This window comes from Limanda limanda, chromosome 15, assembly GCF_963576545.1.
Source record: "Limanda limanda chromosome 15, fLimLim1.1, whole genome shotgun sequence".
Lineage (NCBI taxonomy): Eukaryota > Metazoa > Chordata > Actinopteri > Pleuronectiformes > Pleuronectidae > Limanda > Limanda limanda.
This window is the reverse complement of record NC_083650.1, coordinates 12,482,063-12,508,569: the sequence shown is the minus strand read 5'-3', so window position 1 is coordinate 12,508,569 and position 26,507 is coordinate 12,482,063. Positions and strand designations below refer to the sequence as shown.

The 26,507-nt window shown below is 41.0% G+C and overlaps 4 protein-coding genes across 4 annotated transcripts; 2 read left to right on the top strand and 2 right to left on the bottom strand.

Annotated features, from left to right (window-relative positions):
* Positions 1 to 10,286: 10,286 nt before the first annotated feature.
* Positions 10,287 to 11,611, top strand: si:ch211-217g15.3 (uncharacterized protein LOC368914 homolog). Its single transcript, XM_061086761.1, has 4 exons — positions 10,287 to 10,363; positions 10,519 to 10,582; positions 10,749 to 10,786; positions 10,875 to 11,611. The coding sequence occupies exons 1-4, from the start codon at positions 10,356 to 10,358 to the stop codon at positions 11,497 to 11,499; spliced, it is 735 nt and encodes a 244-aa protein (XP_060942744.1). The 5' UTR covers positions 10,287 to 10,355; the 3' UTR covers positions 11,500 to 11,611.
* A 47-nt stretch (positions 11,612 to 11,658) lies between these two features.
* On the bottom strand, positions 11,659 to 15,874 carry fuom (fucose mutarotase). Its single transcript, XM_061086769.1, has 6 exons — positions 15,781 to 15,874; positions 15,576 to 15,644; positions 13,552 to 13,622; positions 13,028 to 13,126; positions 12,848 to 12,921; positions 11,659 to 12,546 (listed from the first exon to the last, which is right to left on the bottom strand). The coding sequence occupies exons 1-6, from the start codon at positions 15,860 to 15,862 to the stop codon at positions 12,480 to 12,482; spliced, it is 462 nt and encodes a 153-aa protein (XP_060942752.1). The 5' UTR covers positions 15,863 to 15,874; the 3' UTR covers positions 11,659 to 12,479.
* A 2,612-nt stretch (positions 15,875 to 18,486) lies between these two features.
* Positions 18,487 to 23,496, bottom strand: echs1 (enoyl CoA hydratase, short chain, 1, mitochondrial). Its single transcript, XM_061086755.1, has 8 exons — positions 23,316 to 23,496; positions 21,507 to 21,704; positions 21,265 to 21,392; positions 20,800 to 20,899; positions 19,506 to 19,610; positions 19,218 to 19,337; positions 19,056 to 19,123; positions 18,487 to 18,960 (listed from the first exon to the last, which is right to left on the bottom strand). The coding sequence occupies exons 1-8, from the start codon at positions 23,413 to 23,415 to the stop codon at positions 18,895 to 18,897; spliced, it is 885 nt and encodes a 294-aa protein (XP_060942738.1). The 5' UTR covers positions 23,416 to 23,496; the 3' UTR covers positions 18,487 to 18,894.
* A 926-nt stretch (positions 23,497 to 24,422) lies between these two features.
* On the top strand, positions 24,423 to 25,804 carry sprn (shadow of prion protein). Its single transcript, XM_061087779.1, is given in 3 exon segments — positions 24,423 to 24,569; positions 24,572 to 24,622; positions 25,331 to 25,804. Coding segments are annotated over 3 exon segments (672 nt in total).
* Positions 25,805 to 26,507: the final 703 nt, after the last annotated feature.

The following is a 26,507-nucleotide window of genomic DNA, read 5'->3' as shown; positions in this document are numbered from 1 at the left end:
ACCATAAAACCTGTATCTCTGAATCTCTGACTTTAATTATGACTGTCATTATTGACTGTTATGGTTTATTGTTTCTTATGGTTGTTATTATTACAGAGTAATATTATTACAGTCAGAATTAGATCAAATAATGTTTTTGTTCGAATATCTTCAAAATGTATTCTCTTAAGTGACACCCGTGTCTCAACATGGAATCTTAATACTTAAACATATGCATTTGTTTTGAAACGTGTAAAACGTAAAAGTGTGGGGTTAAATTATTGTCATGTTGTCTTTTATATTTTTCCAATATTACCCACCACTGCTCTACAACACAGACATGTTTCCATAATATGCTCCTTTGTTATTGTTTGCATTCATGAGATCTGAAACACACAGTCATCTCGAGTATTACAGAGCCTTTGGCTGTCTAATGTAATTAAGTTGGTGAGGAAGATGCTATCAGTCCCTGTCTCACTTTTCCTCTCTTTTCTTTCTCTCTCCTTCCTCTCCACCTCTAATCAGTTCCACTCTGTTATTGCTGGCCCCAGGCTGTGTACCTCTTTGCTAAACTGCTTTCACAAGCATCAGACCAAAGCCGGCTCAAATGTCTATTAGACTCCTTAAATACCCAGTGAAACCCACAGTCACTGTGTGGCTGACCTTACGGTGGTTGTTGCCATCATTACAGAATCAGGACTCACTGATCTGGCGTTCCTCACACCTTCTTAAGCCAGGAATCGTTTTTCCCTCTGAAGTGAGTGGACCACTTTTGAAAGGTTAAGTGGTGAATAGGAGCTCTCATTGCAGAGCGGAGGGCTGAACGGCCCGACGGAGACAGACTGTGACCGCAGCCCCGGAGGACTTTAAACGTTGAGAAATCCAGGACAGACGGTGAAACATAAATTCTGACGACAGACATGCTCCTGAATGCACCACGCTTCATGTACTATTTGCTCTGAGGTTTCCAGACGAAAGAAGCATTTCCTGCAGTCGGGCCAGCTGGGAGTTATTTAGCGACATTAGTACAATCCCATTCTGGCAAGCGTCTTTCCAAAAGGATAAGTTCATAGGGCTATGTAAACCAATAATGTAACAGTACCCCTCTTTGGTGAGATTCATCTTGTGGTGGCTTATTTGGAAGACAGGCTGGGCATCATTATTGTGTTAGTTTAATTTGCAAAGAGCGCTGTGACTTTTGACTCTCATTATTTACATGTGTGAAATAGAGTACATACAGTACATGCTTACATTCTGCAGCACGGAGCCTTTCACAGCCGAGCTTCAACATTCAATAAGCTGCTTAACTGAGCAGAGTTTATATTCCGCTATTTATTATTTACACAACATGTTGTACACTTTTTATCACCCTATTTGAGCAACTGACTTTTTCTACATCATCACTTTTCATTATAAAGACACCAAAGACATTAAATATTACTCTAAGATTTTAGGTTGATGCCCATTCGACTTTTAATCCAAGCACAACAAACAAACAGACGCTACCTTAACAAACCTGCTGTTGACTATAATCTGATAAAAAGATGCCCCCCCTAGACATTCTGGTACATTATTTACTTTTTCCTGCTGTGCATTATTGTGTCGTCGCACTAAACCAGAGCTTGTACTACGCTATGTAAACGATGAGGTCTAAACGGTGAGCGGCATTATGTCAACATATGTGTGACTTTCACTCACCAGTGTTTAAATAACAAGAGGAACTAGAAAAACTAATATCTTTTTTATGAAAACATACTTAGAACCCACAAACGTTTGTTTCCCTTCCACAATCTTCTTCTCATATTTTGAAATATCTGTTTCAAAGATCAGTATAAACATCAGTGCAGTATATCTCCATAAATGGCTCCTGTTTGTCCCGCTTCCCCTTCGTCTCCATGTCTGAACTGTTTGAATGGACACTATCTGTAGTTGTTTTTATCCACTTTATGTAAACGTCCAGCAGCAGTAATCTTATCACGAGATATGCTGCATGTAACATTGTGTCACTGCTGCTTATTCTATACGTTAAGCTGGTGGGATTCAGGGGAACTGAGGAAAATACTCTTTTTATAGTTTACTTTGGCAAATCAGTGAGCAGTGACTTTTATAAAGCAGATTTACAGTGCCTCCCTTCCATGTAAATTAGATACAGCAGTATGTACACGGCAGCACCTTATCGTGTATCACTGATGGGGACCTCTCTCTCTCTTTCATGCTGTGTCTCTCTTTACTCTGCCGCTGTCTGCGTTCTGCAGGTATGTAATTATGGTTTGTAAAGGTTGGAGCCAGACGTTCCACGGGGCCCAGCGTGGGAACAAAGCCGGGTCTGGGAGCCGAGGTCACGGAGCACAGCGGCTGCACGGTGGTTACAGAGCACAGAGATAGACATCTCAGGGACAGTCATCGTCCTCGAATGAAAGTCTAGCATTGGAGAGGATTCGGGGGTCTGACTCACATCCTCTGACTGTGCTGAGGATAGTTTATGTGGCATTGAATGATGTGGAATGAGCAGCTCTGCAGTCTGGCTTGAATGGAGGTTCTTTTAGTAGCTGCGACTGAAGAACGATGCATTACATGTAATGGCATTCCTCAAATCTGTTTACACTTTGTCATTGTGACACACTGCAGTTAATGAAGATAAAAGAATTGCATTAGAATAAGCAATAATGACCTGTGAGTCATTTTAGGTTTTTGTATTAAAATAGAAGAGTAAGAAAGAAAATATATGATATAAGAAAATATGAATATACCCGTTAGAGCAACACATTTAGAACATATAGAGTAAAATCTACAGAGCTCAGCTTTTTTTTTATCATGTTTTGCTTAAAATTACATATGGTTTTCTCCCATCACTACAATATATTTTTTTGTAATAGTTGTATCATTAGATTCTATAAAATTCACATTATATATCTTTATTTTGGGGGGAAATTATGGCAACAAGATTTTTGGTCCCTCTATGCTGTGATGCCAGAGCTGCACATATGAGAAGTTATGCTCCAATTAGCTGTGGCTAAAAGATGATCACCAAAGATGAAGTAATTATCTCTAGTGAATCAGATGGGTTTGACATTCTTTGTCACCAGGGAGCCTATAATGATACTTTCAGTGTATAACAAAGCAACCACTGGTATTTGAAGTATGAGGCATGAATCACATTCAATAAGATACAAATAATGGTCTTTACTCTTATAGGCCGGGCTTTTTATTTCTTATGATAAATGCGTGTAAGGACTTCAAAAGATGAGAGTTTTGTTTGGCGATTATATCTGTGTAATATCCTTATCTGTACTGAGAAACTAAATAAATAAAAGGAGAGCGCATAAAAAGTTTCATCTGCCGACATAACTGTGCAGAGCGGGCACATGTTTCTTTAATAAGGATGAAAGAGCGGCACTCTTGTAACTGGATCTCTCTGTAGCAGAAAGCTTTCCATCAAGAAACAGCAGGATCCTCTCTTTAACCCACGAGCATCAGGACAGATGGGAGCGTGACACGCAAACTCAAACACACACAACACAAACACACAAGTTCAGAGCGTGACACAAACCAAAAATGCCTTTTATTTATTTATTTAAAAAGAAAATCTCGTCGATGTGACTGTGCTGTGAGTATCAAGGGAGGGGGCGGCGGGTGAAGCCAGTGTAAAGAACATCTCTAACACCTGCCCTCACCGTTAACACCTGTATGCTCCATCCTCTCTGTTGTCAGGATAGTGTCCCACAGGATGTGCTTCCCGCTGAGCGCACAGTCGATGGCTCCATGATGAATTCTCTGGTGCTGGGGGTCATGGGTCAGAGGTTAGGGCTACTCCAGCTGGCAGCCAGAGCCGCGGCGGACTCCAGCGAGGAGGCATTCAGTGGCTGGAGAAGGGGGGGGGGGGGGGGGGGGCAAGCTTGTTTCTCTCTGTGTCTTGTTTGAAGTAGTCCACCCTCAAGGCCTTTCTCTTCTCTGGCATCAATCATCGCGACTCTCAGATGTTTTTAAAATAGCTGAAAAGGCAGATCTCTTTATATTACATTGAACAGGCCTGTATGTCTTTGTATATTAACAATCGGTCACATGACTACATGTATGTGAAAGAGTTCCGTCGTTGTGATAAGTTCTGCAGCGTTGCAGTGACTTTGTGCTCTGTGTTTTTGGTCCCCACAACTAACTGATCTCTGTATAAAGCAACAACAAACTTTATACTGTATATTTTATTGGATAATTGGCTTACCCAAAACAAACAAGAAGAAAATACATAGTAAAATCTAAAAAATCCACGACCAACATTAAAATAAATCAAACCTAGATATATTAAAATGTATAGATAAGACCCTAACACCAGCAGCACAAGCAGCAGCTATTATCAGCAGCAGCGACCCAGTAGATACGTATAGGTACATATTTATAATAACTGAGTGGCCAGTAAAGGGATAAGTACCATTCTGGAATCTGGTTGTTCTTGTCTTTACACTTTAAGTCTCTTATGACACCCTTTTATGGGAAAATCGCTGCACATAGATACACTGTATGAAAGTGTGTGAACGGGTGGATGATAAAACTGTATAGGAAAGCTCTAGACAAATTAATCAGGAAGTGAAATAAACACAACTTTAAATAAATTGTAATATCCCTATGTATTTGGTGGATGTGTTAATAGGCAACTGTTTGCAAAAAAAGTCTGGTAGATCTACTTACAAGACATGATGTATTTAAAAAAATGTTTCCACATATATTCACTGTGAATCCGGTCAAGTTTCTGCAGTTCCCTGGTTTGTCCTTTAGAGGGCGGGTTGTCTAATTAATAAGCCACATGTGCATAGTGGTGGCGTGATGTGTGTTTCATTTAACAGACTTTTCCAAAACCTTTTTTCTCCCTGAGTGGAAAAATGTGTTTAATGAGAAGCGTATAAAACACAGTAAATAGTCATTAAGCTCACTTTAACAGCTCCCACGTGTTTAATGAGATTATGAGGGGTGTGATTTAGGGAGGTGTGTGTGTGTGTGTGTGTGTGTGTGTGTGTGTGTGTGTGTGTGTGTGTGTGTGTGTGTGTGTGTGTGTGTGTGTGTGTGTGTGTGTGTGTGTGTGTGTGTGTGTGTGTGAGAGAGAGAAAGGGAGAGAGAGAGAGAAAGATAAAGACCACCTGAGCTTTATGTGTCTGTAACATATTTCCATATAGTTGATACACCAGTCACTAATGTCCAACCTTCACACAAGAGCCTCAGATCAGCCCCCCCCCCTGCAGAGAGGGTGAACCATTCTCCTCTGTGGCAGACAAAGTGCTTCCCAGTCCTCTGTCATCAGTTACATGACACACAAGAGGGAAAGTTGCACTTTCTGTCTCCTGTTCCATCTCCCATCATCTGCATCAGCTGTCATCAACACCATTATTCCTGAAGCTCTGCCTCAGATATTACCTGTGGAGCCAGATAGTCAGGTGGCTCCGGGCCCCAGACTGACTGGCTCCTCCCTCCCCTCATTGTAAAAATCCCACCTGTTGCGGGAGAAGGCATTCTATTAGCATTAAACCGTGTTAAGGGCAGGGTCAAAGGCTGAGGTGCCTGCGTTTTAGTGCTGAGCAGATGGCTTGGCTAATTCTTCCCGCTGCCGCCTCATAAGTCTGACAGCTCCCCAGCGTTCACCAGACCGTCCTCACAACATTTCATGTTCGCCTCCACTCTTCCATGGAGGTCCTTTCCTCAGCCCTGTAATTTGTGCGGTTAAACTCCACCAGGAGATGTCTAATGTGTGCGTAATGGGTGTCGGTGAAGCACCAATTAAGTTAATTGTAGATCATTGCGTTAATTTTAGTTATTTAGAAAACCCCAGCTTTTCCTTAACGTGGTGAGTGCGGTGGGGATGTGACGGAGACAGAGGGGTGGTTAGCCTCAAATACAGGCCTCACGCTCCAGGACGACCTTTATGGGATTTACTGGAAATAATGACGGTGATGATGAGGTTTTGGTGCTGATGATTGTTTTAGGGACTTCTCTGTTTTCAGTGCAATTATGTAATATTCATGATCAAATTTCAAACAGTGAAACAATATGTGTTGAGGTTTTAACGTGGAGACTGATGTCTCCGACTGATTGTCTCCTGTTGATTATTCTGTTTTCTACGTGTTTCTTTTACATGAAGGGAAGTTTGATGAAGGTGCCGCTTTAGAGTCAGGCAGAAACACGGCAGCTGCATTCCTCACACTGACTGATATGATGTGATTGGTTTGGGGACGGAGCGAGGACATCATATCCTGCATTTAACTTCAGTGATAGTGACATATTCATCTACTGCATCTGACTACATGTTGTGCACATGTTTAAGTAAGTGACAAGTGTGGACACATGCATTTATCCTCCATATGCCCCCGTGCAACAACTGTGCAGCAGAGATATTCCGCAAAAGATGCCAAGAATGTGAAGTTAAGTGAAATATTCATTTTAGTGGTTTCTCTCATAAATTGCTGCAAGCTGCAACACTTTTCTAATCCAGATTGATGGTTATAAATCATGTCTTACTGCTGCATTTAAATAATTACAGACAGGCAATTTATTCTTGGCTCCCTCTTCACATTATGTGCAATAGCAGTGTGTGTGTGTGTGTGTGTGTGTGTGTGTGTGTGTGTGTGTGTGTGCGTGTGTGTGTGTGTGTGTGTGTGTGTGTGTGTGTGTGTGTGTGTGTTTCACAGTTTATTGGCAGCAATCATCACTTGCTGACAACTCCCTTTTGTTCCGGCCTTTATTGCCGTCCTCACATTTTCTAAAGGGCTCAATGCCTCTCACATGATACATGCACATTCACGCATCTCAACCAGCACATGCACAGCCCCCGGAGCGGGATGCGAGCAGAGGTATGCAGTGTGACGGGACGAGGACAACGTATCTGCACCTCAATCACTTGGCAGATCAAATTAATCTTTCTGATGACTTCCAGAGGTGTCAGGCCACAATCTGTTCACGCCACATGTAACGAATCACTTATCCTCACATCACCTGCAGCCTGTGGGAAGGAGGAGAGGCTCATTGAGAGATATTAACGTCTCTCATGCTTGTTTTGCTTCCAGGCCTGATAGTTACTCTACATAAACTTCTTCACAGCCACAGACAAGTAAATACAAACTCATAGTGACACGTTGCCCATTTATCATCCTCACGAGATTCAGCAACATCAATATTTTTATCGTTTTTTTTATGTATGAGTCTATCAGAGCAATAAAAGTGTTGATATTATATTTTTATTAGCCAACTCTAAGGTAGAAAATCAATCTACCTGCTCAATAATTAACATGTTATATCTTATATGTTTAATGAGCACATTAAGCAGTAAAACTTTACAGTTTTACAGGGGTTACGTGCGTAAACCAAATACTGCTGGCTATTAAAGTGCTCCCAAATAAAAGTTTAAAGGTTACACATTAGTATTCATTGAAGCTGCTTTCAGACATTATCTGGACTCCAGATAAACTCCCAACTATATCTGAAGGGGCTGTACGGAAACGCAAATGTCCGAATGAGAGGCTCTGGACTTTCAGCAGAGTTTCTCCTGCCAGCCCCCCAGTAAAAAATCTGCAGAATATCTGAATGAGTTAATGTGAGAACACAGCAGGAGATTCTCTGGAGGATTCACCATAACAGAGTGGGTGTGTTGAGGACGATCCAACACGCGACTGATGCTAAATTGAAAACCAGAATACATATCTCAGGATGAAAAAGCGGAGCCACACACATTTGGTGAAAAGAGTTGATGCCGTTGTTACAGTGGAGTGACTGAGGCCTGATTCACTTCGATTCGAGAGTGACTAATTTGCTAAGACGCAGCTCCTCTGGGCCAACTAGACGCTGGCGAAACCACAGAGGAGCATGTTTTCCTGTAAGTCTGTTGAAGCATCATAGGTTCAGGGAGCTGGGAGTCATGTGGTCAAAGTGGTAGCTGCTGGGCCCGTCGGCTTCACATGAAAGCTGTGATGTGTGCAGAACACAGAGGATGGATGGGTAGAAGCTTCAGCGCACTTGATCCATCAAACCTCACTTTCCAGACTTGGAGCAGTGGGATGTCTTCTCCAACTACCAGGTTAAATCTACCAGTTTAGTTGTTTTTATGTTTGTCTTTTGATAACATTTCATAATGATAGTACTCTCATATCTGTACACTAAATTAAGCTACGTCATCCTGCACCTAATTCGAATTATCCGTTTAGCGAAGCACTTGCCTGGATCTGGTAACTAATGTGATTGGTCAAGCAGGTGTATTAGTGTGACCTTACTACCGTGGCACCTTTCCCCCGATCGCTACTGTGCAGATTCTTGCTCCGAATGTGCACAATGGCTGCATTCATATCCAGGATATTTTGGCTCCAATTCTGCATAGTGGGAGGAAGTGGAGAGGCAACGTCTATCTTTACAAACAGTCTATGGGTCAACCCAGGCTCCGTCCCTCCATCAAGTAGAAACGGGTTCGGTGAAATAATAAAAACTAAACCAAACAGTTATTTTGTGGTTGTTTTTCTTGTATTTCACAGACTACAAAGATGTAGGGTGAACCTCTGTGGGTCGGAGACTGTAGACCACCCAGTGACCTGGGAGAGAGTATATAGTTGAGGGGCAACATTGGACTTCCACATATGGATCTGATAGAGAAGGCAGATAACCGGCAGACACAGTGGAGCCATCCGTCGCACAGGACAGGAAGTCTGTCTGCTCCTGTTCTGCTGTACAGTGGGTGTATCTGTGCATGCTGACTCCTGTTGTTGACTTTTTAAAACCATGTTAATTCTCCGACTGTCTGTGAAAGGTGTCGTGAAGACGTTCTCATAATGCAGCAGTGACAACAGCATCGTGATGGAGACACCAGCAGAGCCTGAGACACTGAGCTGATGAAGTCATATTCCTCAGGGGAGTATATGTTATGTTAGATTAGCTGACTCAGCTCATGGCGGTGCTTATCAACTTACACGCGTTTAACGTAGCCTCAGAGTTAAATTGATTTCTGTTTTGGCTGCATATCAGAAAAAAACATTTATAAAGTTAAACAACGTATGAATCTGAAACTGTGAGTTTTACAGTGTGATAGGATCTTGGCATGGACCTTGAGTTGTGCCTAGTTGTGCCTGGCAATAAGATCATATGACCATCTGCCCTCAATCAGTCCTTCTAGTGGTTTGTATATATATCCATATACATATGTACATATGGAGGGTAATTAGTAATTTCAAGTGGTTGAAGCTGTTCACATGCAGGAGAGTCTTTACTGCATCTGAGAAGATTCCTGTTAAAGCCAAAGTGATGAACATGTGCATTGCTGCCTCTTAGTAATATACATGTTTTAGACATTTTACCTTTACTGATTGAAAATCAGAAATTTGAATGATAATAATAAAATAAATACAATTATAATCATAAATACATCAATTACATAAAAATAATCCAAAGCAGAAAGTTGAATATGCTTATTATAATTATATGAAACAATAGACTAATTCACTCAATTAATGTATGTACATTTAAAGAGTTAGGAGCAGGTTCAGTACATTTCTGTGAAGCAGAATAAAAGATATTAGATGTTTGTTGATTATTTTTTTTAAAAAGTTTCCCCAGTAATGAATGAGCGATACAAGTGTCACCGTTTTCAGAAAGTTGTTCAAAAGTGGTGTCAGCCGAAAACAAGTTATATTTGTTGTTCATGTATGTAACACACAATAATGTACTTTATTTATGTAGCTCTGTTTGTCACATTGTCATTGGGCTCAATGTACAACAGTCTCCCTGTAGGGACATCACTCTTAAGGAGATTAAATAAACTGTAACTGCATTATAAAGTTTGTTTCAGGATAAAATATCACAGACTCAGCTGTAAGGCTGTAGGGCTTAACAACCTTGTGAGCGCTGACTGCTGATAAGGAACATTAATCACTCAAATAATAATAATAATAATATTGCATTGTTATTGTGCTTCATCAGTATATAATTAAGTATTTTGAATCTTATCTACCAGCAGCAATTCAGACACAAGAACTTCCTTTAATCAAATAATAACAAAGGTTAGCTGCAGTATAGTTTAATGTAAATACAGTACAGTCACTCTTATTACACTTGATGACAGATGCATTAATTCAACTATAATCACAACTGACACAGAGACACTGTTATGTTGACAGAATGCTGCTAAAGGCTGTTTCATATTTATTTCAGGGGATCCACTTTATAATGTTCAACACAACCGAGATAAAGGAAGATGAATCACAGCTGACGCTCCCGTGTTCAGAGGATACAAAGGTCAGGAAATTCTTAACCGCTTTATAGGTGGAACTTTGGTCCCGTGCGTCAGGTGAAGAGAAGTCAGAATTTATTTTTGTCCGGAGCCAAAACATTCAGCTGAAGGCAGAAAGAAAGACACCATGTTCAGGTAGGAAAACAACACAAGGCTTCAAGTGGTTACTGACTGTCAACGCTGCATAGCCTGGTTTTAAGGGTTTGTTTGTTTGACTAGACAATGATCACCTTTGTAATGTCTTGTTGTTTTGAAATCTGGACATTAACCTTGAGGCTTTTCACTTGCAGGTTTTCTGTACTAGTCTGTGTCTCCCTGATTCTTGGCATCACAGCGAAGCCATATAAACCGGGGGTATGTGTAGATGACTCTTGGCTGTCCTCAGTATAACACTGTGAACTCCACTGCGTCATATGTCATGATAAATTATTCCTGATGAGTTTGAAATGACCAGCATGTCTGTATGACCGCTAGCTTGTACTCGGACCGCAGTTGCGTAACATTTGTCCTCTTTGCTCAGAATAAACTTACAGATGCTGCATTCCAGGATACAGTTATGTAAGTTTCAATTTCCTTTAACTAACATGAAAGTGAATAATCTTCTCTTGGACTGAGGCAGACTGAAGTTGCGTGATGTTTATTTCAGGTCCATGGATGACAAAGGAAAGATGTCCTGGGGAGTGGAAGTGGAACCTCCTGAGGACCTGGACCAGACTGACTACGACATTGACCCCAGCATGAAGATTTGGAAGAGCATGGCGGGCAGGGAAGAGCCCCTGAAGGCCGAAGAAGACCTAAATGAGCTGCACCATCTTTCAATGAAAGATCTCCTCAAAGACCAGATCCCTAACCAGGACGTCCTCCCTGTTGCTGACATGTCGTATAACGAACCAGAGGAGGATAGAGACGACATCGACCACCCTGTTTTCGGAGAAGCGGCCTCACAGGAAGCTGAGCAGGTCGAGAGCGAAGCTGGCGAATGGACCCGTGTCTCTCAGTCAGAACCAGAGGAGGACCAGGACGAGCTGTATCATCGTGATGACCAGGCCTTGCTGGTGCAAACTGAGCCACTAAGAATTGAGGTCATGGGCGCAAGACAGGTCAGACTTCACCTCCAGCCAGAGGAGGACATGGACGACCTGAATCACAAAGACCACCAGCAGCCGGCTCTTTACCAAGATGCTGCTGAATCTGATGCTCCTGTTGATTTGCCGTATCAGAGGAGGCACAGTGAACCAGAGGAAGATTTGGATGATCTGTACCACATGTGATTGTTCAACAACCAGAGTCTGTGTTGATCCTTATCATGATCATGAGATGATCTTAATCACAAGTATTAAAATATCAAAGATCATATATTTATGTCAGTGTCTGTTATTTGTATGTGGGTGATAAATACACTTTAAACATGAACAACTTTTAGTGTTTTGTTTATTGAAAAGCGCACACAACATAAAAGTTATTAGTATAAAAATACAAAATCATTTCTGGTAAACTGAGAATTAAATCAGATCATATTCATTGTATTAATGACAAATTAAGAAGAATAAATAGTTTTAAATCCACAGCCTCTGGAAATGGAACAAAACTAAAAATGGGTTTTATGTAAAAATCCCTCTCCTGATTTCCCCTTGTTGTGACTGAACTAGGGGGTGGTTTCAGGGGGCACAAATCTGATTGTGACCTCACTTACTTATAATTATAATAATTAATACAACAATTTGTTAAAAGTGTATTCTTTTAAAGCTTTTCATTAAGTACACAATGTGCTTGAACAAGGATCAGGGATGTGTGGCTAAGCTATAGAGCTAATGTGAGTCTTACAGAATTAGGAATGTGCGTGAATGTTGCACCTATATCTGGCCCCTCTGTCAATGATTTCCCCCTTACAGCTCCTGATTTAAAAAGATCCACCACTGGGCTGAACTCGTTATTAGGTCATTGTGGAGGTGAGGGGGCTGGGAGAGCACCACAGCTTACAGCTCTCACTTGTGCCGAATGATCCTCCCATTTAAAAGGCAGCGACTGGGCTGCCTCTGAGGACAGTCACAGTGACACACATGGGAGAAGTGACACAGAAGAGAAAGCAGAAAAGGACTGAGCTGCAAAGCTAGACCCTTAAAGTTAGTTTATTTATGTTTTTTCACGTGTATGTGGTGGGAATTAAAATGCTGAAAAGCAACACCCTTGTCTCTAGCTGTGTGTGGTAGAGCACGGTGGCATTCAACCATGCCACTTACAAATATGTGCATCACTGCAGCAGCTCAGCAGGAATGATCCCCTTCTTCAGTATCACGTTTCCATAAAGTGCGGTTTCCCTACGTAGACAGAGCAGAGGGAAATATATTTTATATATCAGCTGGATATTTATACACATTTACAAAACTCTTTCCTGGTTGAATAAGCAGCTAAATGTGAGAAATTCATATATAGTGAACTAAGAGACACAAAATGTCACGTGAAGCTGGCTTACAAGACAAATTAAAAGATGGCAAACGTTTCTCCAGTGGAGAATGTCCCTTAACTTTTAAACAGTGACAAATGCTTTTGTATTCTTTTTTTCAGACATTTTGAAATATTCTGCACTAATATTGAAATGAAAGCAGAGAAAATACACACCCTGTCGCCACAACAGCGTAGGCTTTCTTGGCTCGTTCATAGAAAGCAAACCTCTCAACCTTCTGAAGAGAAGTCTGTGTACAAAGAGGAATCATAGACGAGTCATCAATCTAACAGACGCACAGTTTCGTCGAGTTACTCACTGAATTCTTCAATAATTAGGTGGACTGGCAGTTTCACCTGATACCCAGCCTCATTCAGGAGCTCTAGGTAGGTGTCCCACACAGGCACAAGTAAACCTTTCCGATTGTCACTGTCCACCAGATCCATGACTGCAGCCTGGTGAAAAACATTTACATTTTAGAAGACAGCAACATTATCCAGCAGAAAAAATTGTTCAGTTTCAATTTACTAGTGCAGCGCCTGTTCTAAACACGTCTGTTTGGAATGTAAAGACTGACGACAGGTGTCAGTCTGCAGAACCCGGAAGCTGCTCAACATCTGTCTATTCAAAGTTCAGTGAATCTTGATCCAGTACGCAGAGCCACAAACTGAAGAATCAGTTGTGGTGAACGACAACATTACTTAAGTTATAAGTCCCAGACGCTGCTGCAACAGAGCACTGGTAACCTGTTTCTACAAAAGTTTAACACAATGCACTTCCTTGGGCCAATTTTGAAGACAATGAGGTGTACGGTTCTCGAGATATGCATTCCACATACAGACAGTGATTTATGGAATCTTTAGGTAGACGAGTCCTGTACCGAAAAGGGGACGTAGGTGTCCAGGGGAAACAGCTTCAAAATGGCCTTCAAAAGCTGTGGGATTCCCAAACCTACATGAAGATCAGACACAGTTGGAAAAGCAACTTAAAACAGAAAACTGCAGGGATGAGGTGTTTTGTATAAGTCCACCCAGAAGTTATCATCCCCCTGGTTCCCTCAACAGAAAATAAACAGGTTTTCTCCATGAATTTGATAATAAGCTCTTTGACACAAAATAAATAAATAAAAGTCTAGCAAAACACTATGTGGAGAGGATTCCAATGTGTGTATTCTGAAGTTCTGTGGCTGGATGTTAATGAAGGGCTTTTCCCTCAAGAAGTTCCAACTTGACCCCTTCTCTAAAAAGGACATTATTTATGGACTCAACATGGACAATTGCAAAAACAACCTTCTGATTACTATCATTCTGATCCCTGTTAAATTGTTATGTTCTGAAGTCCAAGCACATGAAAGCAAAAAACAGATTTAAAAGGTAGGAATGGTGAGTTGTTTCTGAAACACCTTTTATCTTACTTGTTGAAATTCCCTTCATGTCCCGATAGCCATAAATAAATAAAGTTGTCTGAAAATATTCTTTAAAAAACGAATTATTTCATTTGGACTGAAGGCTCTTATATACTTCTACGTTCTCCGTTTCTCGGATAGGGCTCCACGAGGGGCAATGGTCTTTTTGATTTTTACTAATCCGACCACTGTACGTCGAAAAAAATTCACCGCCAAACCCATAGGTGGCGCAACGGAAGACGAGCACAGAGAAGCCTACCCCATTTGGGAAGAAGAAGTCCACGTGTGTCTGTTTATATATCTATCGGCTTGTCCCCACACACTGAACCATGGCAACTAACAGAACTAATTAAGGGGCACCCAGCGTGTCAAGATGCTGATTTTATCGTTTCTTAGCGCGGCGGTTCCCCGGTCTTGTTTCCGAACTGTGTTGCTGATTCCACAGCTTGAATCTGCTTGAGGCTACATGTAGCTAGAAGCTACACGGACCTAGCTCCCCCCAGCTTCCACACACAGTCAGCAGGGACTCCCGGCACCAACTACTACTATCCAGTGTTTGCTTCTAACCTGACGGTATTATAGAAACAGTGTCATGATAGAAGTGGAATTAAAGTCGTGACGGCGGGTTCTTGCACTGTTACCACCGCAGTTAGCATGGTGGCTAGCCTAGCCTGCTAGCGCCGTTTTGAAAGCTCGTTATAACCGTCTGTGACCGTGCACACATGCCGTCAGTGCTCAAACGAGCCACCGTCAGCCGGACAACTCCGCTGGATTAACACACACGTCACATTAATCGTAGAATCACAGTTGTGTTTGGGTTAGCTGTCAAGCAGGACGTTTGAGGCCGGAAATGACGTCGAACAGAAATGACGTACGGAAATGATGTCGTTCGCGGACCAATCACAGCCAAGAGCTGTCCGTCGGGTCTCCAACATGAAGACGGAGAGTCAGAAAAATCAGACGTGTACGTAAAGCTTTCCGACACGCTCGGAGAGGGCGTTCCACGACGGATAGGGCGGTCTTATCTATCCGTTTTACAAAATACGCAAAAGCATAAATTGGCCTTGAATGTAATGATTTGTCAGTGTACCCTTCTCTCACAAACCGAACTGTGACTAACTGAGATGGAAGGACACACACCACTGAAGCAATGGAATTATTAAAATTGAAAAACAAGATTTCATAAACTGTCCCTAGACCTTTTGATCGTAACTTTATTATTATTTATTTATTGTATTAATGATTAATTTCTTTATTTCTTATGCCTGACACCATTTCAGTTCCATGTCGGTCTTGCCTTTTGGTTTTCATGAACCTATAGACCTAACCTTGTAAAAAATGACATGTTTGTACATTTGAAAATGGTTCAATAAACAATAACAAATAACCACGGAACCGGAAGTGCCAATTGCTTACCTATTTCCTGGTATGAATAATAGCTCCTGCAGCTCCACTCACTCACACAACACTTATATTTACAGACACGTGTGTTTTCATACCGTCAGCTCTTATCTCTTTGGGGCCACAGGCACAAGTGGAGGATGCTGGGAAATTAGCATCAGCCAGAACTGAAAGAGAAAAGGACAAGACGTTGAGCCACTGAAATAAGTGTTGACATGGGCTTGGATCAGTCTATACACTGGCGATGACTAAGATAAGATAAGAAAAGATTGTCCATATCGACACCATCATTCAGAGTCATACCCAGTTCGTCCCCGTGGCCCATTAGAGCCAGAGTGTAGAGCAGCTCAGGTGAGAGCACGGAGGGGATTCCTTTCAACACCATGTTTTCAGAGAGGAGAACAGTGCTGAGGAGAAAGCGAGAGCAGTCCCTCAACTCTACTTCCTGCTTTGTTTAACTCCACAAACACACGCAAGTAATTCAATTAGCCTGTAATTAAAAAAGAAAAGAAAAACATTCACGGGCTCTGGTCTGCGCATGCGTATTTTAGTGATAATCTCTCTGGGTTTAAAGCTGAATTTGAACGTGTTTCAGTTTTCTGTCAGACGGAGTTTTTCTTTTGTCAAGACATATATCCTAACTTCGTCTTCTTTGTAAACAAGTCATGTGACAAAGGACCTTGATTTGATTGGTTAGGGCGCTGCTACACCGAGTCCCTTTCTCAAACTTAATATTGAATTAAATCATCACTTAACACATTAAACTGTCACTCTGTAAGCGTTGTAACATAGATAAATTGAATTTGATACAATACATTTTCTTTAGATTATTTTTAAATGAACATAATTTGATCATTATATATAATTAACATAATATATCATTTATATTTGTTCAACTAAGGATCTAATGATCTATATTAATATATAGCCTACTTTTATATATAAATGTATGTTTGACATAATATACATTGTTTTAAAATAAGTATCACTTTATGAAACGTTAGATTATGAACTAAAAAGTTGTATATTCATAATCACTTTAGCAAATAGACTCAGTAAAGTAATTTAATGCTATGGTAGCCTGCCTGAATCTAAGAAATAGTGTTGTGTCATTAGTACGACAGGCTGTATAGTCGGTAAATCTTCGCTCTGTGTTGTTTCTGACACCCTTGGGTGGGCATAATTCAGAGCAGACACCGGTGAACGTTTTGTTTCGATACGGTCCCTGCTGCCAAGAATGTGAGATAATGAAAATATTTGTCTGATGAAAACCACTCACTTGATCCGAGCCAGAGAAACAACTCTTAGCTGAATGGTAGAAGAAATGCTGAGGAATCCTTTTTTTCCATGGCCGCAGATCCTTGTTGAGAAAAAGTAAAGAAAAGAAAGAAAGAAAGAAAAAAAAAGCAGGACATCTGCATATAAAAAGGCCTTTAAGAGAAAGTCAAGCCACAGTGTAGCACTGCAGGCATGTGGGCCTTTACTGAATTTACAACCTGCATTCAGCTGCTGGTAATAATAAACTACAGAAATATGCTGGTACTTTTATTATAGATTCCAACTATACACGCTCATAATATTTTACATACCAGGCCTGCAATGTTTTTTACTCTATATTCAACTGTAACATGTGTGATTGTGTTTTTTGCTGAGCCACATGAAAACATTGTTTTCTGCAAATTGTGCATATCACATTGCAAAAAAATCCTTTGCTATAGGGAAACAAAAATCTATTTTACCTTGTTCCCAGTAAAACAGGATTGATTTTTAAGTTGCAGCCTCCCGATACAGAATTAACTGGCTGCAGGAGGAACATGGGCAGGAACATGGGTGATGTTTTGCAGAGGGATGGGAGTCTGCAGCCAGGGCCGGAGAAAAGACGCCTGCTGGAGCCAGGCCTGTCTGCCCGACTGAAAGCCTCTTTCTCCCCCTGTGGACCCATGCTGCTTTCTCTTTATCCCAGCTTCTTTAAATGAGTTTATCACGCCATGAGGGTCTGCGCTGCCAAAATGTAGCGTTTTGCCCCCTTTGTGTGTCTGCAGAGCCTCAATTGAGTCTACATTTATTATTTTGACCTTTCGCTACAGCCTCAGAGAGAAGCTTCTGTGCACTTTTGTGGGACCGAGGAGACACGTTTTTTTTCTCCCTCCTCCTCCTTTTTAAAGTTTTGTTCCAAGGAGCTGACAAGAAACTGAGCTCCAGGGGGAATATTGAATGAAAATAAAATTCAATTAGGACACGGCCTTGTGAAAATATGGGGGAGCCGCCGTGTGAAGATCACACAGAGAAGAAGGAGCCCTGCGATGATTGGAGCGGCACAAGAAAGAGCTCATTAACCACATTTGTTCTGCTGTTTCTTTCAAGTCTAAAATATGGTTGTATGTGTTACTGATTATTTCAATTGGATATAGGTGATGACATTTATTAATCTCTAAAACCAGTCTGTACATGTTGCAAAATGTCAATTTGTTAGAATGAGTGGATATTATGAGAGTGAAATACAGAAAACTGAAATGTTTTCCACTATCTGTCTGTTTTTACTGACATTATTTGTACTTACTTGACGTTAAAAGTGTAATTTCATTCTCAGTAGCATTAAGTCAAAAGCTCATGTGCAGACGACCTGGAGCATTTCAATGCAACAGGCTAAGTAATTATTTTCAGCACTTGTACCAAAGTGTGTAACAACACAAGAGCCCCATCTACTGGTGTGAAGTACACACTGCTGGCTAAACTGAATCCACTTGTTGAGTTTATCGGTTTTTGACATGGAGCCGACACTATTTACTGCATTTCATGTATGTTCCATAGACATTGTTAGAGATCAGCCTCAACAGGAGAATTGTATGCAACCTCGTCTTATTACACGTGTAAGGAACAGCCCAATTACTTGAAAGGAGACGTACTCAGTTTCTTCCTCATGTGTTGTGTAAAGAGGAGCTGCCACAATTGACAGTCTATGAGTATAAGCAGTGTGTCTGTGTGCGCAGAGGTCCATAGCTGCAGTGATGAAAATCAATCTAGAGCTTTATTAGTAAAATGTACACATGGAAAACGTCTGCCTAAGAAATGAAGACAAACATTTGACAAAAGGAAAAAGGCAAAGTCAGTACAAGTCATCGGCAGATTCCTCCTATGACACACTGACTATAACACGGTTAGCATATAGTGTTCACATACACACCCACCGCACCCACCTGTACCTGAACTGCATCTGATTTATACTGAGCCTCAGCAGCAGCTTCACTGTGATGACGAAGACACTGCTGTGCTCTCAATCACTTTGTCAGATCTAAACTCATACAGACATGTTCCACTAGAGTCAGGTGTTTTGCATCCAAGTTGTTGTGGAAAAGATAATGACCCAGTAATATCAGGATCTGAGTTTTCTTGGCTTTGCTCTTCATCCGATCTCTTCTAATTGTCCTTGAAATCAGCCTTTCTCTTCTCCACAAAGGCTGTCATGCCTTCTTTGCGATCATCCTGCAGGGAAACACACAAACGCACACACTATGAGTGCACTGTCAAAAGCTGAATCTACTGTCCTCTCTCGCTGTCGGGTGGGCTCTTCTACTTACCGTAGCAAAGGTGGAGTGGAATAAGCGCTTTTCCAAACGGTTCCCCTCGGCCAAAGTCAGCTCAAAAGCTTCAGTGACACATGAGGAACAAGTCAGTCAAAACAAACGTATTCAGTTTGATACGGTTTGAAATATCCAACTTTTTACACAAACTTTACACACCTGCGTTAACAGCCTCTTTAGCCATAGAAGAGACCAGTTTGGAGTTGGCTGCAATCTTTTCCCCACATTTAACAGCTTCAGACACCAGCTGGTCCACAGGATAAACTTTACTCACTAAACCTGAGGAACGAGAAGCGAATGAAACATCATATCCCATCTTTAGTCAGATGCATGTGTATGATCATTATTTACTTAAGTAAAGTGTTGATACAATAACGTAAAATTAAATAAAGTACAAGTGCCTCAGTAGTAGTACAGTACTTAGTAACGTTCTACCGCTGCTGTTACCTGATTGCTTGGCTTCTTGAGCGTTGACCTTGTCTCCTGTTAGAACCATTTCCATCGCCAGGGACTTGCCCACTGCACGAGTCAGGCGCTGGGTGCCTCCGGCCCCTGCAGGCAGACAGACTTGATAAACAGCTGCACCGACAGCAAGAATCTGGTAACCTGCCATGTCTCATATCTCTATAACCTCTTATCACCAACAAACGATTCATCTGTGAATAAGAGAAGGACCGGCTAGGAAACTGAACTCCAGATAAGCATTTCCGATGCTCTTTGGAAAAAGGCGTTGAAAGCTGTTAACTCCTCTTCTAGCTGTGCCAGACTTTCTGTTATCCAATTTAAAGTAATTTTTATGCTGCACTATAGCAAAGACAAACTCATCAAACTTTACCCAGACAAGACATCTGAAACTTGTGACAGATGCTCTCAGACGCCATGCATCTGACACATATGTTCTGGACATGCTCCAAGTTGTTAAATTACTGCCAATCAATTTTTAAATCTATCTCTGACATCCTAGGTATACCTGTTAGTCCTTCACCACAAATAGCTTTTTTTGGGGTACCTCCTGATGAACTTGTAACCACATCCCTGCAGGAAAATGTTATAGTTTTTGCGTCCTTGATTGCACGTAGAAAAATTCTTCTCTTATGGAAATCTTCCCAGCCACCTTCCTTCAAATCCTGGCTACATGATTTATTATTTCTATTGAAACTGGAGAAAATCAAATTCAGCCTTAGAGGCCGCCCTGAGAAGTTTTATTCGCACTGGAAATCACTTCTGGATTATGTCGATAAACTCCCTGCCACTGAAACGTCCCCTTGATCCTTTGCTCACACCTTGAATAGTCCGCCGACCCCCACCCCATTTGATATGACTCTTTGTACTCCACCTGACCCAGGAATAGTGAGCTGATCAGTTGAGCATGCAGAGACGCAGGCAGCAAACAACTTATATTACACCCCCCTTCTTTATCTATTTTATTTATTTTTATTACCTTATTATTTTATTATTGTTATTGTTTATTATTTATTTATTTATCTATTTCTGTATGTCGTGTTATCTAAAACCGATCTGGTATATTATACTGTTGTTAAAATGTTTGAAGATCTCTGGGATGGGTGGGATGGGCATGGGGTTATACAAAATGGAAATGAAATTGTCTTTGATTGTATTGTCTACTGCAAATGTGAAATCAATAAAAATGTTTGTAAAAAAAAAAAAAGAATCTGGTAACCTTAGTTTGAGGAAGAGAAGTGTGAACAAGGAAAGAAAGGCGATATAAATGAGTTTTTACCAGGAATGGTTCCCAACAGGATCTCTGGTTGGCCGAACTGCGCCTTCTCTCCGGCGTAGATGATGTCACACATCATGGCCAGCTCGCAGCCTCCACCCAGCTGAGCAGAGTCAAACACGGAGGAAGTGAATGAGATGTATTTCATCAGTTCATACCACATTTTTATTTTGTGAACTGTTCAAATACTGTACATGACTGGTGAAAAGCAATATAGTCAAAAGTATGTGGATACTCTTAAGTTACATGAGGGAAAAATAATAATAATAATTACTCTTATGGAACTGAGCTCAATTTCTATTGTTTTATTTGGTTTCTGGAAAAAATGGTGGGTGTTTAGTTTCATTTTATCATTTATATTCTTTAGCTTTGAAAGGTTTTTATTGTCATTAAAATTCTTATCTTTCATAAATCACACTACCTCCCTCAGTTGAAAATATAAACAAAATGTAAACAAGGGACACTCACAGCAAATCCATTGACAGCTGCAATGACAGGTTTCCTCACTGTGGACACCCTGTTCCAATGAGCCAGGAAGTTTCCACCATAACATTCCTGGAAGGTTCGATTCTGCATCTCTTTAATGTCTGCTCCAGCTGAAAAAAATCAGGTTTAGGTTTAGGTCAGGTTTACCGCTGACACATCATCGTGAACAGATTATTCTACCTTCTCTTTAAGCAGTTTTAAAAACAACCACTTGGTTCCCTCACCAGCGAAGGCTCGGTCACTGCCGGTAATGACGATAGCTCCGACATCTGCGTCAGCTTCAAAAGAGTCCAGGGCCCGTCCCAACTCCGTCATCAGCCCATCACACAGGGCGTTGAGAGCCTTAGGCCGGTTCAGCTGGATGAAACCCACGTTGCTCTTCTCACCTCGCTTATCCACCAGAATATACTCATACTGACCGCCTGTGTGAAGGAAGAAAAAACACTTTAGCATTTTTAATAACCAATAGGAGGCAATTTAATACTAAGTATAACAGGGTTTCAGCAGGTTTCAGTCAAGATAATTGAAGATATGGTGAAGTAGCCCAGTAGAGAATAAACCTCGAAACAATATCTCTCAAACAACATACAGAGACAGTTGGTATCCATGGTGTTCCCTGCAGCCGAGCCCAGCGTACTGAGATCTATTGTGACTGAGGTGTTCAGTTATCAGTGCCACGTGGGTGTTGTTTGCAGTTCTATTACAGTGGCAGATAACTGTATCGTTGAAAAAGAACTGCAACACACAAAGATATTACAAAACTAGCTATGCATGCCCAAACATTTCCCTTAAGAAATAAGGCTGATTTCAAAGCATGACAGAAGTAGCTTTAAATAAATACTAACATAATTAAGACTTCACTAAAGGTATTCAAAACATAAAACATAATATTCAAATTATTTAATTTGAGACTTTTAAAGACCTCGCAGAAACTTTGCCTATGGAAAGTGACAGAAAATATTAAGGACTATTATAATTTCAATTCAATACATTTGAATGCCTTTTCTAGCCTTTTAGAGAAAACTAATGTCAGTGCTTTTCCAGACTTTTAGAGCCTGCGAGCTGCTTGTTGCCGATGTGACAACTGCTTCCTGTTTGGAGGTGTAACCTTTCACCCAGGTGATGGGTCACCAAAGATGTGTCAGAAACGTTGGTTTCATAAGGACAGGTGAAGTCCAGGTTAATCATTGAAGAAAAGGTGAAGGATCAACACTAACAGCTCTGTATTCAGGCTTCAAAGAGACTGTGGAGGTCACTGATACATCTTGTCAGGCAAAGGTACAAGACTGCTTTTATGTAGAATTCCTATGTAGTACTACAAACATCTGTCTCAAGAAAACACTCTAAATCACAGCTTCAAGACATGACCAGGTGTTGAGGTGACTCTCTGACGGTGATTTATGAGATTGAGGAACCTGCTCAAATATCCACAGTTTTTGACAGCCAAGCAAACTGAGTTTTGAACGATTGAATGATTTAATTAGTGTGTTATGCTTGAAACTAAGCTCTGCCTGCAGGGTTTCACACAGTGACACAAATAAATAATATGATGAATCCAGAGCTTGGTGCTACATAAAAGGAAAAAGAAAACAAGTACCTACTTCTCCAGGTTTTTCAAATGAGAATCGGAAACAACAATTATACACATAAGAATTAAAGAACAAGCTTAACTCTTGATCATCAATGCAAAATAATCTGTCACTTTTCTGTTGATATGGGAGATTCTTATTCAAGAGATGTAATGTAGGATTTCAGGATTGTATTTTTTAGTTGTTTATTATGTATTATATTAGTTTTAGTTCCGCACGTGATCTATGTGTTAGGAGTGTAAATTCTATTTCAGGGGGGAATTGATCTGTACACTGGTCCTCAGGTCATAACACAGGCAAACAAGATGAAGTTAACACTGCTGCTGCTGCTGCTGCTGCTGCACTTGCGTCTCCCAGTGGTGGCGCATGTTGTCTTGACATTGGAGCAGCAGCAACATGGAGCCTGACCCCGGGTCCTCTCTCTCTCTCTCTCTCTCCCCTCACCTGAGCTGTAGAGCCGGGCTGCGGACAGGGCGCTCATGGCGGCCGGAGCTCGGCTGCAGGGCTTCAGAAGCACCGCGGCACTTCTGCAGAGGAACGCCATGGTGACAGAGACGAGGAACTGGAGTCAATAATAACACTGCTGCTGCTGCTGCTGCTCCTAGGTCTGTGGCTGCTGCTACTTCCTGCTGCGTCTTCTTCTCCGGTGGGGTCATTCATGGGGCGGCACGGTGTCGCCACCTAATGTCTGGCGAGGGTAGAACAGGGAAGATCTGCATCATTAATGACTTCATCACCACCTTATAACATTAAGTCACTTAATATTCCTGAACTGAATAATGGACAAAAACGACAAATGTGCAGGTTTGATTCACAAGTTTTTGAATAATGTCATAAATTCAGTATTAAATCTGAGTCTTTCCTCATCAAGCAGCTGATCCAGTCCACTTTGACCATGAGCAAAGAAAACTGGCTGACCTGCTGAGGACGAGCTCTGGTAAAATCAACAACCTTAGTTTAATTTCCTCCTATGTTTCTTTGTTGGGGTTTCTGATGAGGTGGCAGAAATCCTTATCATCATACAAATATTTGTTATTGTTTAAACAGTCTTTTTTAATGGTTGAATCCATGGAAATTACTCAGAGATCACTGATAAATACTTATCTGATATTTGTACAATAAGAATCTTCAAATTTTAATTATTGCAGATTCTGGTAGAATCAACAATATAAGTACATTATATCATGTTGACAACATTACACTATAATATCGGGTGTTGAACATCAAGTGGAAATTCATCCTAAATATATATATTTTATTATTTTTTTTGATAATCCAAAAGTAAATGCAGTTTAATTTAATTTTCTTTTTTTCCTGAAATGATTAATAGATACATATTAAGATTGGAATCAACCATAGAATCCCAATGTGAGATAAATGTCTCTCTCATTTAGAATATAGGAGAAGATGTTGGATATACTTGAATATTCATGATGTGAAGAGCTCACACATCAACATGTTATCCTCATTAAGTTAATCTGATGACCTCACTGTAACTAAGATGGACGATAATAACGACAAACTTGTTATAAAGAAAAAATTCCAACCGAAATGAAATACCAAGGATCTTTGAACAAGGCCCGTCCCCATCTGACTGTACCACAGAATCTTGTGTTCTCCCCGGTGAGCGCGCAGCGCGTTCCCACCGTCATCCTCATGAACGAGCCTGCATCCATCGTTCGTGATACTCGCCTCTTCGCTCTCCTGCTTGCGCCAAAGCATAAATAAGGACAACAACACACGGGGACAAGGTAAATACCAACCATCGTTATTTACATGTAGGAAATATGCATGTCTTTTAAAATGGTGGGATTCCTCCTGGCTACAGCTCGACAGCGCACAGGCTCATTTATGAGGATGCAGTCAGACGAGCATCATGCATTTGCCTTGTCCGTGCATTCATAAAAAAATTGGATTTAAAGCATATATACCTGAAAATATGAACATATCTCAGTTACCTGCTGGACCTCAACAAGGCATTTCTACTGGCCTGTAACCACTGGGAAATATAGCACCCTGTGCCTTTAATTCATAATCAGCCATATAAAATGTTATTTCATGTGTACTGGATGAAGGCTGGTTTCTTTGCTGAGCATATTCCCTTTTTATAAACTGACCTACTTAAACAGCGAAGGGATATTTACATAGAAGAAATGATGATCCAAACAATAACACTGAACACCATGAGGATGTCTCTCATTTACTGAGCAGCAGAAATCTGGGTTCCTCTGTGCTGTTGAGGACATATAATCTTACACAGACGGTCATATTCCAAAATTCTTAGACATAATTGATCAGCGAATAGACACAATTTGGCATCAGCTGTTCAGGGAACTCTTCAAGGATAAAGATAAATGCCTCATTTTTTTTACTTCCCTCTTAAAGGTTCAGCATCACCAACAAAGTTAAGTATCAAATGTGCTTTCTCTGCTTCATTAAGTCTTCTTCTCTCTGCACAGATGTCAGGAATGAACCAGGTGGTTGCTACATTCTGGACGTTTCTTCTGCTGGCTGCGTTCCTGTGTGAGCCCGCTCTGTCCAAGGGCGGTCGTGGGGGGTCCAGGGGCTCCTCCCGGGGCTCCCACTCCCACAGCTCCAAAGCGAGGAATCACCGGGCAGGAGCAGGCTACGGTGGGAACCGCTCTCGCTTCAGGACGGGGGGGCGAACCTCTCCTGTGAGGGTGGCAAGTGCGGCAGCAGCAGGGGCGGCCGTGGCCGTGGCGTTGAGTGCAGACAAATGGTACGCCTCTGCCTACCGCCGCAGCAACACCGACATCTCAGATGATGACCTGGATTTCTTCAACAGGACCAATAACTTTTATGCCCAAATGTCAGGATCCACTCAAAATGGATCTTCACTCTCTCAGCTGGTTTCTATCATTATAGCAACGTTTTCCCCCAAATATGGGCTGTTACTGGACAGTATACTGTAGATTTTCACATGATTTTTTTAAAGATAACTTCCTGATTAGGTGTAGGACTGAGCCTCTGTTCTGGATTTGACTATAATGTGCAGGACTGACTGGAACCTGCGCTGGGAAGACCAGTGAGAGTCGTAACCCAGGGATGAAAGGACAACATGATCCCCCCAAAAAAGAAAAGGACATCATATTGTACTGTATGTTTCTACACATATGATTCTCTATACCAATGACAGATGTACATAACCAGCACGGTATCATTCATTGTGACATTTCACCAGTCAAACAGTGCACTTTGGTCAAATGTATTGAGTCTTTGAGTGAGATTAGGACCAAACCTAAAAATAATTATCTATAAATCTTGATCTCTGTATCGAATTAAAGAAGAGTTGTTTACTAGACTACTGGTCACCAGTTTAAACTGTACTGCCAAACTCAAATATATCTAAATTAAATCTGTATTTTCTTAAACTAAATTAAAAAAATGCAGAGTGAGTTACCACGATCACTACTTTGTACAACTGAGGTAAATTATTTTCATGTATTAGCAGATTTGGGTAGAAAAATAGGACGTGCAGCAGTTTGTGTAAAACACTAAAGTACATGTTATTTAGTAAATCCTCAAACTTTGGTCCTTAGAGTGAATTTTTTGTATATTTCTTAATTTGTAAATTCAGACAGCAAAACGTTTTTTGACTGCATCTCTTCTGCAAAA

Coding starts and splice junctions, on each gene's coding strand:
- si:ch211-217g15.3 (XM_061086761.1), top strand. Junction 10,583..10,748: donor CGAAGCCATATAAACCGGGG/GTATGTGTAGAT, acceptor CTCTTTGCTCAG/AATAAACTTACAGATGCTGC. Junction 10,787..10,874: donor GCATTCCAGGATACAGTTAT/GTAAGTTTCAAT, acceptor TGTTTATTTCAG/GTCCATGGATGACAAAGGAA.
- fuom (XM_061086769.1), bottom strand. CDS start 15,862: ATGGTGTTGAAAGGAATCCCCTCCGTGCTCTCACCTGAGCTGCTCTAC. Junction 13,127..13,551: donor ACACCTACGTCCCCTTTTCG/GTACAGGACTCG, acceptor GTTTTTCACCAG/GCTGCAGTCATGGATCTGGT. Junction 12,547..12,847: donor TACGCTGTTGTGGCGACAGG/GTGTGTATTTTC, acceptor CTGTCTACGTAG/GGAAACCGCACTTTATGGAA.
- echs1 (XM_061086755.1), bottom strand. CDS start 23,415: ATGGCGTTCCTCTGCAGAAGTGCCGCGGTGCTTCTGAAGCCCTGCAGC. Junction 19,611..20,799: donor CCTGTTGGGAACCATTCCTG/GTAAAAACTCAT, acceptor GTCTGCCTGCAG/GGGCCGGAGGCACCCAGCGC. Junction 19,124..19,217: donor TAAAGAGGCTGTTAACGCAG/GTGTGTAAAGTT, acceptor GTGTCACTGAAG/CTTTTGAGCTGACTTTGGCC.